Raw genomic sequence first — 12,069 nt, forward strand, 5'->3', positions numbered from 1 at the left:
GCATCAGTTTGCAAAGAATCAGAAATTTGAAAAATTAGGCTCTGATTTTTTTTTTTACCAGATTGTTTGAGAATAACTCGAGTGATACAAGATGATTCTAAGATACTTAATTGAATCTTAGATGATTCTAAGCTACCTGATAGTCAAAGAATAGAATGAGGTAATGCAAATGCAGTTTCCGGTGGCTGAAAGGTGGCTTAGTGTATCTAGGATCCTGTGACCTTTCCCTCTAAGCCTGGCCAGACTGATTTTTAAAAATTTATTCCTTTTAATTGGAGGGTAATTGCTTTACAATGTTGTGTTGGTTTCTGCCATCCATCAATGTGAATCAGCCATAGGTGTACATGTCCCCGCCCCCTTGAACCTCTCTCCCACCACCCACTCCATCCCTCCCCTCTAAGTAGCCACAGAGCACCAGGTTGAGCTCCCTGCATCGTACAGCAAATTCCCACTAGCTCTCTATTCCACCCGTGGTAATGTATTCATTTCAGTGCTACTCTGTTCGTCCACCCTCTCCTCCCACTGTGTCTGTGAGTCTGTTCTTTCTGTCTGCATTTCCACTGCTCCACTGCACGCAGGTTCATCAGTACCATCTTTCTAGATTCCACATATATGCATTAATATATGATATTTGCTTTTCCTCTTTCGGACTTACTTCATTCTGTATAATAGGCTCTAGGTTCACCCACCTCATTAGAACTGACTCAAATACATTCCTTTTTATGGCTGGTAATATTGAATATTACTGAGATGGTTGGATGGGATCACCGATTAAATGGGCATGAATTTGGGCAAGCTCCAGGAGATGGTGAGAGAGAGGGAAGCCTGGTGTGCTACCATCCAGGGGGTCATGAAGAGTCAGACATGACTTGGCGACTGAACAACAGCAACAGCAACAACAACAATACGTACCACAACTTCTTTATCCATTCGTCTGTCAGTCGACATCCAGGTTGCATCCCTGTTCTAGCTATTGCCAATAGTGCTGCAGTGAGCAGTGGGGTACACGTGTCTTTTTCAGCTACGATTTCCCCAGGGCATATGCTCAGCAGTAGGATTGCTGGCTCATATGGTAGTTTTATTCCTAGATTTTTAAGGAATCTCCATACTGTTCTCCATAGTGGCTGATCAACTTACATTCCCACCAACAGTGTAGGAGGGTTCCTTTTTCTCTACATCCTCTCCAGCATTTATTGTTTGTAGATTTTTTGATGATGGCCATTCTGACCAGTGTGAGATGATTCCTCACTGTAGTTTTGATCTGCACTTCTCTGAAAACGAGTGACATTGAACATCTTTTCTCGTGTTTACTAGCCATCTGTCTGTCTTCTTTGCAGGAATATCTTTTTAGGTCTTCTGCCCACTTTTTGACTGGAATTTTCGTTTTCCTGGTATTGAGCTGCATGAGCTGCTTGTGTATTTTGGAAATTAATCTTTTGTTAGTTGTTTCATTTGCTATTATTTTCTCCCATTCTGAGGGTTGTCTTTTCACCTTGTTTATAGTTTCCTCTGCTGTGCAAAAGCTTTTAAGTTTAATTAGGTCTCCTTTGTTTATTTTTGGGTTTATTTCCATTACCCTAGGACATGGGTCATAGAGGATCTTGCTGTGATTTATGTCCGGGAGTGTACTGCCTATATTTTCTTCTAGGAGCTTTATAGTTTCCGGCCTTACATTTAAGCCTTTAATCCATTTTGAATTTATTTTTGTGTATGGTGTTACGAGGTATTCTAGTTTCATTATCCCTAGTGCAAATCAAGGCGATGGGGAGACTTCATCTTTGAGAATTGCAATGGGGGCTTAGAGAGATTTTGAATTTATAATATCATCTCTGACATTGTTTTAGTTTGGCTCTTGCTTGGTGTGAGATCTGCTGAGGCTATGACCTCTGTGAGTCTAGCTGGGTCATATTCCTGTAGTTATGATGGGTAATGGGATTGGAAGAGCAAGTTCTGTAGTTGTGAATGTCTGAGGAGAAAATTTTTTTCTCTGTCCTCTTAAGTTAGGTATTTGGGGGCCTGTGAATCAATCTGACAAAAGACAGGTTAGTAAGAGAAAGACCGAGTTTATTTACATGAGTGACATACATATGCACCAGAGTGCTCAATAAGTAGCTCAAAGGGTTGGTTAGAATCTGGGTTAGAATTTACATACTATCCTACGGGTTTCCCTGTTGGCCCAGATGGTAAAGAATCTGCCTGCAATGTAGGAGACCTGGGTTCGGTCCCTGGGTTGGGAGGATCCCCTGGAAAAGGGAATGGCTACCCACTCTAGCATTCTTGCCTGAAGAATTCCATGGACACAGGAGCCTAGCAGCCTACAGTCCATGGGGTTGCAATGGGTCAGACATGACTGAGCAACTAACACTACCATCCTCATAAGGTAGAGGAAGAAAGCTACTTAGGATGAAGCAAATGACTCCCTGAAGGGGTGAGAGGGCATTTAATGCAACAACAAATGACTTTTTGGAAAGATTGCAGAGTCCTTAGGAGAATAGTGGGCTTCCCTGGTGGCTCAGAGGTTAAAGCATCTTCCTGGAATGTGGGAGACCCGGGTTCGATTCCTGGGTCGGGAAGATCCTCTGGAGAAGGAAATGGCAACCCACTCCAGTACTCTTGCCTGGAGAATCCCATGGAGGGAGGAGCCTGGTAGGTTACAGTCCATGGGGTCGCGAAGAGTCAGACACGACTGAGCGACTTCACTTTCACTCTAGAACAGTGCGAGTGGGATATTCTTGTGGCCATGTCTGTTTGGGTGTGCTGCCAATTTATTGTCTCAGAAAACATTAGTTTTGCTCTAGGGTAGGGGGTTTATGACAACTAAGTTCTTTTCTTCAGTTCAGTTCAGTTCAGCTGCTCAGTCGTGTCCAACTCTTTGCGACCCCATGAATCGCAGCATGCCAGGCCTCCCTGTCCATCACCAACTCCCAGAGTTCACTCAAATTTATGTCCATTGAGTCGGTGATGCCATCCAGCCATCTCATCCTCTGTCGTCCCCTTCTCCTCCTGCCCCAATCCCTCCCAGCATCAGAGTCTTTTCCAATGAGTCAACTCTTTGCATGAGGTGGCCAAAGTATTGGAGTTTCAGCTTTAGCATCATTTAGAAGTTTTTAATTTTAAAGATTTTGTTGATGTAGACACTTTTAAAAGTCTTTATTGGATTTGTTGGAGAAGGCAATGGCACCCCACTCCAGTAGTCTTGCCTGGAAAATCCCATGGACAAAGGAGCCTGGAAGGCTGCAGTCCATGGGGTCGCTGAGGGTTGGACAAGACGGAGCGACTTCACTTTCACTTTTCACTTTCATGCCTTGGAGAAGGAAATGGCAACCCACTCCAGTGTTCTTGCCTGGAGAATCCCAGGGACGGGGGAGCCTGGTGGGTTGCTGTCTCTTGGGTGGCACAGAGTTGGACACGACTGAAGTGACTTAGCAGCAGCATTGGATTTGTTACAAACTGTTTCTGTTTTATGTTTTGATTTTTTGGCTGTGAGGCACACGGGATCTTAGCTTCCTGATCAGGGATCAGACTTAAACCCTGTACACTGGAAGCCAAAGTCTTTACTTACTGGACCACTATGGAAGTCTGACAGCAGAGTGCTTATGAGAGGCTTTGTGTTTAGGTTGATAAGGGAGTTCAGAAACTCAAACATCTTCAACTTATAATCATTCTTATGCTACAATGGTTGCTTTTACATGAAATCCTGATACAACACTGAAAATACTCCAGTCACCAGTATGAAAATCTGCTACAGAACAAATGTTTTGACCCCTCTCAGGCTGTGAGAGTGGACTTTGACCATCAGAGTTTGTCCCTTTTTATACAAAAAAGAGGTATTATGATCACTTCATTAGTGTTCAGATGATGGGGGATCTTCTAGTCTAAAACTTTGTAATTATTACTCTAGAACAAATTCTAATGTTTATTTGCTTCATTTTTAATCTTCAAGAGGTTTTCCTCCAGCCCACCCCAGCTATCACTTACCGCACCATCGGGGGCATTCTTGACTTTTACGTGTTCTTGGGGAATACTCCAGAGCAAGTTGTTCAAGAATACTTAGAGGTAAACTTATGGTATCATGATTATGGTTAAGGAAGTCTTAAATAACACAAAGAAAATGAAATTTAATATAAGTGTGACTTATAAACATATGCTGTTAATATTATAAGTAGCTGCTACAAATGTGCTACTACAATTTGACCCTACCCTCCATGATTTATAAAGGGGCTGGAAAAATAACATAAAGGAAATGGTGTGTTGGGAAGTGGATATATTTTGTGCCCCCAAACTAATGCTCAGAATGAAATTTTTTAAAAGCAGAATATTTCCTAACTTTCATTTTATATCATTCTTTCAGCTCATTGGACGGCCAGCCCTACCCTCATACTGGGCGCTTGGGTTTCATCTCAGTCGTTATGACTATGGAACCCTAGAGAACATGAAAGAAGTGGTGGAGAGAAACCGCGCTGCACAGCTGCCTTATGTAAGTAAAATTTCAAAAAACTCTCCAAAATAAAAGAATTGGGGAATAAGAGCATCTGTTTATATTTTCTCCTCCTGAGTTTTTTTTGATATATAACAAAAATATTTTTACATATTCAGAATGCCAGGCTTTGGGCCAACCATTCCTTTAAAGCAACTGGTTCTTTATAGCAGGTAATAGTTCTTAGAGACCACAATCATGGGGTTGGGAGACAATCTGTTTCTTTCTCTATTTTTCTTACCACATGTTTTGATAGTAAAATTTCCTTATGCTTACTGTATTGATTACATTTCACATAATGCATTTGTTATTTGACTTCTCAAAACATTTATTTTCCTAGTTTAAGTGAGCAAAAGGATATAGTACATGCATGTAGTAACATATTTTTATGTTTTAAATGACTGCACTTGAATGTGTCTATTATAGAATGAATAGTGAGGTTTTGCAAGAGATGCAAAGGGAAAAGCCCAAAGTTCTCTGGAATAATCATCTTCTCTCCTCTACCCCATGCCCTTGGAGGCAGACATTAAGGTCCTATAGCAAGAGTCAATTTCATTCTGGGCTCCACTGTTTTCGTAAGAGTGAGATTAGGAAAGAACAAACGTCAAAGACGGCTCAAAGTAGAAGAGAAGCAACAAGACAAAATGGGGACAGTCAACTGAGGGAGAGGAGGTGGGGGACACAGCCCCTTCCCTTCTTTGTTGTGGATGACATAGCATTTAGGTAATGGATGTGCTTCGACAGCCTTAGTGATTTTTTTTGTGACTGTCGTGGTTGGTTTGTTAGATTGGACTTTAATGCTAAAGGGCCAGACAACAAGGCAGAGTGATGCAGCTAATCTGATTCCAGGGATGGGCCCATAAACTGTGGACCTTGTGTATTCTTTCAGGATGTTCAGCACGCTGATATTGATTACATGGATGCAAGAAAGGACTTCACTTATGATCCAGTAGCTTTCAAGGGCTTCCCTGAGTTTGTTAAAGAATTACACAATAACGGACAGAAACTGGTCATCATTGTGGTATGGGCATTCCTCTTATACCCCCATATCAGGTCCTTGCTCTTCTTTGTCACTGAAGCCCCCTCTCCCCACCTCATCCCCAATTTCCAATCTCCTTTCAGTGCCTCTGGCTTAAAGCTAGGTTCCTCACTGTATTTTTGTCCTTCTTAGGATCCTGCCATCTCCAACAACTCTTCCCTAAGTAATCCCTATGGCCCGTATGACAGGGGTTCAGATATGAAGATATGGGTGAATACTTCAGATGGAGTGACTCCACTCATTGGGGAGGTAACTTAATGGGGAAGCTAGGAGCTGGTAGAGGGGGCTGTGGCTGTGTTATATGTGTGTGAGTGTGTGTGTGTATAATTGTTCTGTTTTACATTTTCAGTTATCATATTTCCTGGGGATCGACTTGCCCTTGTGCTTTCATCTCCAAATACCTACCAGCCATCTGAGCTCTTACATTCCCTTCATAGCAAAGTCCCTTTGAACAATAGACATAGATACTGCATATTTCCCTCCTCACTCCCCATCTGCTCTTTAGCTGACCGCAGTCTGCTTTTTTTCCCCCTTCCCTCCTCTGACAAATGGCACCAGTTATTTTCAAATTGGCAAATCCAGTGGAACTGTTTCTTTCCTTTTCTTACTCAATGTTTTCTGTTATCTGACAAGTTTGACTAGTTCTTTCTCAAATTTCTATTTGTCCTTGTCTTCCATCAAATTATTATCTGCTGCTTCACTTCTAATATCTCTGCTGACCTGAGTACGTAGTGTCGGACAGGAAGTGGATAGAAAGACAATAGAGAAGAGTGCCTGATGGTTGGAACATACAACTTGTGATGCATCAGCTGAGACTACACAGTACTCTTCCTCATCTGCTTCCCCTGTGCTCAGTCAGTAAAGAATTCACCTGCAATGCAGGAGACCCGGATTTGATCCCTGGGTCAGGAAGACCCTCTGCAGAAGGATCTAGCAACCCATTCCAGTATTCTTGTCTGGGAAATCCCATGGACAGAGGAGCCTGGCGAGCTACAGTCCATGGGATCGCAAGGGTCGGACTGGACTTAGTCACTAAACCACCACCATTCCCTCATTTATCATTCCTGGGATTGGGAGTTGAACATTAACAACGATCTAATCATTAAAAAAAATAACTTCTTTTCTTCAAGCATCAGTTGACAACTCCTATTTATCCTGAGTATTTGAAGTGCTTCACATCTTTAACTGAAAATGACCTATGTCTGGGCAGCTCTGTTGCCATAATCATATTAGGAATTTCTTTGTAAAGTACTCTACTCTATTTTACTCTGTACTCATTTAACTTTCTCTGATTAATTATTTTCTTTTCTTCCTGAAGGTCTGGCCTGGAAAAACTGTGTTTCCTGATTACACCAACCCTAAGTGTACTGCTTGGTGGACAAATGAATTTGAGCTTTTCCACAGTCAAGTAGAGTTTGATGGAATCTGGATTGTGAGTTCTTAACATTTTTTCTCTTTCCCTAAAATTAATTTTTATTGAAGTATATTTGCTTTACAGTGTTGTGTTAGTTGCTATTGTACAGCAAAGTGAATCAGCTCTGCATATACATACATCCCTTCATTTTTGCATTTCATCCCCATTTAGAGCTTTGAGTAAATTTCCCTCAGCTATACAGTAGGTTCTCAATTATTATCTAGAGTTCTTAACATTCTGTTGAGTAAGCGGCTAACACTCAGACTCTATGTCACTGAATCATGGAGCACAGGGTCAAGAGGAAAGGCAAGAAAGAGTGGCAGTGATTCCAAATATTCCCTCTCTTACTATTCAAATAATCTTACCAAGACATGTAGCTTAGACTCAAAAGCAGATTGTTAGAATGGAAGTAAACTCAGGAATCAGTTCTATCCAAGTCTGTGTGTGCTCAGTGGCTGAGTCATGTCCAACTCTGCACAACCCTATGGACTGTAGTCCGCCAGGCTCCTCTGTCCATGGGATTCTCCAGGCAAGAATATTGGAGTGGATCACCGTGCCCTCCTCCAGGGGATCTTCCTGATCCAGGGACTGAACCTGGGTCTCCTGCATTGCAAGCAGATTCTTTACCCTCTGAGCCACCAGGGAAGATGTTGTCATTGTCACAAGGTACCTGAATGGTTCAATGGCCAGTTCAGACAAGTTGGATACACTGACCAGAGCCAGAGTACTCAGGTGTGGACAGAACTGTGGCTACAGAAAGGACAAATGCCTCATAGACTAATAGCGAATGAAAACCAATGCAAAGCAGGAGGTGTTCAACACAATTTAGGGAGTGCTAGCATTGAATTTCTTTCTGTTTATAAAGGAAAGGTAGAAAATGTAAACAGAAGAGCTAAACAGATGAGAAGAGCAAAAATGATATCAACCAAGGGCATGTACCATCAGTATTTCTGTGTTCATCTTTACAGACCTCTCACTTGCACAGCTGTGGGTACCTGCTTATTCACTCACTCTCTCTGCATATGTTTATGTATGAAATGCATATATATATGTGTATTCATAGCTGTATTTGCATATCTAGAGAATGTATCAATATAAGCTGATTTATATGGGATCATATAAATTGAAATATGATTCACCTAATATTGGATTGGCCAAAATTTTCATTCAGGTTTTTATGTAAGATATTATGGAAAGACCCAAATGAACCTTTGGCCAACCCAATATTTTGAGAAATATTTCAGTTTAAATGATTGAAGACATATATCATTTTGAAGGGATTTTAACAACCTTCTCCATAAAGCCTTCAATAGGTAGGGAAGACAGGGCAGGAACATCTGTTTCTCTCGTTAACCTAAGGACCTCTTTAGAAAAGAAATATGTAGAATTACTTCTCTGAGTCCTTAAAAAAAAAAAGACACAATCTGTGCAAGATATGAGGAAATGTTACTCTTTCTTAATAGTTTTTGCTCTTTGTCTTGTAGGATATGAATGAAGTCGCCAACTTCGTGGATGGCTCAGTTTCAGGATGTTCCACGAGCAATCTAAATTATCCCCCATTCACTCCCAGTAAGCATTGATTAGTCTGATTAAAGTGGCAACACATATCTCATATTTTAAATTCATAAGGATAGATATGAATAACCTGCTGAGGATTTTTGTATATAAATTGCATAGAGGAAGGAAAATGTGGGTACCATTTTTCTTTATAGAAAACCAGAGAAGAAAATCAAAACACTGCTTTCTTAGATGAGGCATAAATTCAAAAGGGGTAACCTAGTCCTTCTGCTTACATCTGAGCTGTTTCTAGGGGAAAGTCCGGAGAAGATGTGGGACAGAAACCAGAGGCTAGTAGGTAGTTCATTTTGCTCTCAAGTGTGGACCCAGACAGGTCAGGGCTTACCAGAGAGAGACCAGATAACTAGGTTTGGTCTTCAGATGAAGTTAAGTTTGGTCAAGTCAAGAGAGTGAAGAAGAGATTTGGATGAGAGGATGAGAGGATGAGAGGAAGCCAGAACCCATGGCTTGGGAGGACAAAGTCAGTGTCAGTGAATACAATGCTAGAGAGATCTGATTGAATTTTGACCAATAGAATCTTCCAGGGTGTGGCCCTAGGATCACAGCATTTGTTGTATTTTGAAGAAAACTAGAGGCCCACAGAGAAATAGTATCTTAATTAAGAAAGGAATAAGCTGCTAGAATTATAGCATCTTTTGAAGACTTCCAATCTAAGATCATGGCATTCAGTCCCATCACTTCATGGCAAATAGATGGGGAAATAGTGGCTGACTTTATTTTTCTGGGCTCCAAAATCACTGCAGATGGTGATTGCAACCATGAAATTAAAAGATGCTTACTCTTGGAAGGAAAGTTATGACCAACCTAGACAGCATATTAAAAAGCAGAGATATTATTCTGTTAACAAAGGTCCATCTACTCAAGGCTATGGTTTTTCCAGTAGTCATGTATGGATGTGAGAGCTGGACTATAAAGAAAGCTGAGTGCCAAAGAATTGATGCTTTTGAACTGTAGTGTTGGAGAAGACCCTTGAGAGTCCCTTGGACTCCAAGGAGATCCAACCAGTCCATCCTAAAGGAGATCAGTCCTGGGTGTTCATTGGTAGGACTGATGTTGAAGCTGAAACTCCAATACTTTGGCCACCTGATGCGATGAGCTGACTCATTGGAAAAGACCCTGATGCTGGGAAAGATTGAGGGCAGGAAGAGAAGGGGATGACAGAGGATGAGATGGTTGGGTGGCATCACCGACTCAATGGACATGGGTTTGGGTGAACTCTGGGAGTTGGTGATGGACAGGGAGACCTGGCATGCTGCAGTTCATGGGGTTGCAAAGAGTCGAACATGACTGAGTGATTGAACTGAACTGAATCTGACAAGAAAATAAGAAATTGGAACAAATGGGTCAAGATTAAACAGTGAGGGAATTAGATGGGAGGCTTCATTCTTTTGGTGATGGAAATTACTGATATTTTAGTAATGGAAATATGACAGTCAAATGGTTTTGGAAATAGTGATCTGGCATTATGTGTGCTTCTAATATGAATTAGAAAGTCGATAGATCAGAGGTCAATAAGCCATTAAGGATATGATTGCAATAGTTAAGATCCAAAGTAATTTGGATCTGAACCAGAGTGGTGTGAAGGGAGCAGAGAAGATTGGATGAATGAAAGACAGGTTGGTTGATCATCCTTTATAGTATCTGGTCAACAGAGAGAAGGGATAGAAATTTATTTTTAATAAATATTTTTGTTCTTGGACCACTCAGCTAAGTCTACAGACTTCAGATTTAACTTCAAATCTAACTGGGCCCACTTACTTCTAAGTGCTTGCTTCTGGTCACCTGAGCACCCAGGTGGGAGGATGTGTGTGGGTGTCAAGTCAGCACAATTGTTTTGCATAACAGAGAAACTACTGCAGGTGTATATAGCTCTCTGATTGTGCGGATGGTGTATGTCCACTTCCGGGATGGCCACAAAGTTGCCTGCTCAGGGAGCCGCCTTGTGTGGTGATAGTCGAGAAACGGGGAGTGTGTAGCTCAGGCTCTCATTGGCTGAATCCTCTTTTGTCGCAGAAATCCTGGATGGGTACCTGTTCAGCAAGAGCATCTGCATGGACGCAGTGCAGCACTGGGGGCGGCAGTACGACGTCCACAACCTGTACGGCTACTCCATGGCCATCGCCACTGCAGAGTACGGCCATTACCGCTGTGGGCTCGATACGTGCTCAGAGCAACTTAATACATGACCAGATTCTTAGTCTTGTCAGACTCCAGGTGCTACTGTGTTATTTTTTAGAACTTGGCAAGATAAGTAAGGCTGCTATTATTGAACGAATGAAGAAAATCCTGGGCACGTAGAGAAGAAAGTGCAAGTGTCTGACTCTTTGCAACCCCAGGGACTATACAGTCCATGAAATTCTCCAGGCCAGAATACCGCAGTGGGGTGCCTTTCCCTTCTTCAGGGGCTCTTCCCAACCCAGGGATCGAACCCAGGTCTCTTGTACTGCAGGTGGATTCTTTACCAGCTGAGCCATAAGGGAAACCCAAGAACACTAGAGTGGGTAGCCTATCCCTTCTCCAGCAGGTCTTCCTGACCCAGGAATTGAACTGGGGGCTCCTGCACTGTAGACAGATTCTTTACCAACTGAGCTGTCAGGGAAACCCAAAGGGAAGAAGGAAGCTAATAAATATTTATGGAATGTATATAATGAAAGAAAGAGTGAATACATGCATGAATGGAAAGTTGGAAGAAAGAAAGACAAGTAACCTGACCAAGGTCAAACAGCTAATAAATTGTAAGAGCAAAATTTGGACTCGTTTCTGCATGAGTCCAAGGTTTCATGTATTTTCCTCTCTGCCATACTCTATAGACTGGTGTACAGAGGGTTAAGTAACTTACAGACTTCATGTGCTCTGGGATTTTAGGTACCAGCTCAGTATCCTTGTACTGAAATTTGATTTTATGGAGTTAATGATGTACATAAAGTACCTAAAACAAAATATAAACATACCCAATGGGGCAGTCTGCTCCCAAGAGCAAATCTAGCCCTACAGGAGAGAACTAGAAGAAAAGAGTAGGGTATTAACTTGAGAGCTTCAATATCATCACATTAACCTCTGGGCTAAGACTCACTAAGGTCATACACTGATTCCCTCTCTCCCTTTCTAGAACTGTCAAGACTGTGTTCCCCAACAAGAGAAGCCTCATTTTAACCCGTTCTACATTTGCGGGTTCTGGCAAGTTTGCAGCCCACTGGTTGGGAGACAATGCAGCCACCTGGAACGACCTCCGATGGTCCATCCCTGGCATGCTTGAGTTCAACCTTTTTGGTATCCCAATGGTGAGTCCACATGACAGTCCCCAGAATGCCTCATTCTAGATGGTTTCCAAATAAAAAATCCTCCCTCCTCTGCCCTCCGCAGCCCAGGATTAAGTGTCTGGTGAGCACTGCTTCATCTACATTGGTATGACACTGATACCACGCCATTCTTTCCTGTACTGCCTTATAAAAATAGAACCTTGATACCGCCTTGAAGTGGTATCATTGGAACATTTTTTTAAAAATTAAAGTACAACCTACATGTGAAAAAGTGCACATATCTATAAGGTTACAGATGATG

At 42.0% G+C, this 12,069-nt stretch overlaps 1 protein-coding gene across 1 annotated transcript in view; it reads left to right on the forward strand.

Annotated features, from left to right (window-relative positions):
- Positions 1-12,069, forward strand: part of MGAM (maltase-glucoamylase) — a 96,553-nt gene that overhangs the window by 36,455 nt on the left and 48,029 nt on the right. Inside the window, exons 9-16 of the mRNA XM_068973043.1 lie at positions 3,944-4,056; positions 4,352-4,477; positions 5,367-5,498; positions 5,649-5,765; positions 6,835-6,948; positions 8,415-8,499; positions 10,522-10,639; positions 11,618-11,789. Coding sequence (XP_068829144.1) covers positions 3,944-4,056; positions 4,352-4,477; positions 5,367-5,498; positions 5,649-5,765; positions 6,835-6,948; positions 8,415-8,499; positions 10,522-10,639; positions 11,618-11,789 — 977 coding nt within the window. The remainder of the gene's footprint in view (positions 1-3,943; positions 4,057-4,351; positions 4,478-5,366; positions 5,499-5,648; positions 5,766-6,834; positions 6,949-8,414; positions 8,500-10,521; positions 10,640-11,617; positions 11,790-12,069) is intronic.

The sequence above is a fragment of the Capricornis sumatraensis genome, chromosome 5, assembly GCF_032405125.1.
Source record: "Capricornis sumatraensis isolate serow.1 chromosome 5, serow.2, whole genome shotgun sequence".
Taxonomy (NCBI): Eukaryota; Metazoa; Chordata; class Mammalia; order Artiodactyla; family Bovidae; genus Capricornis; species Capricornis sumatraensis.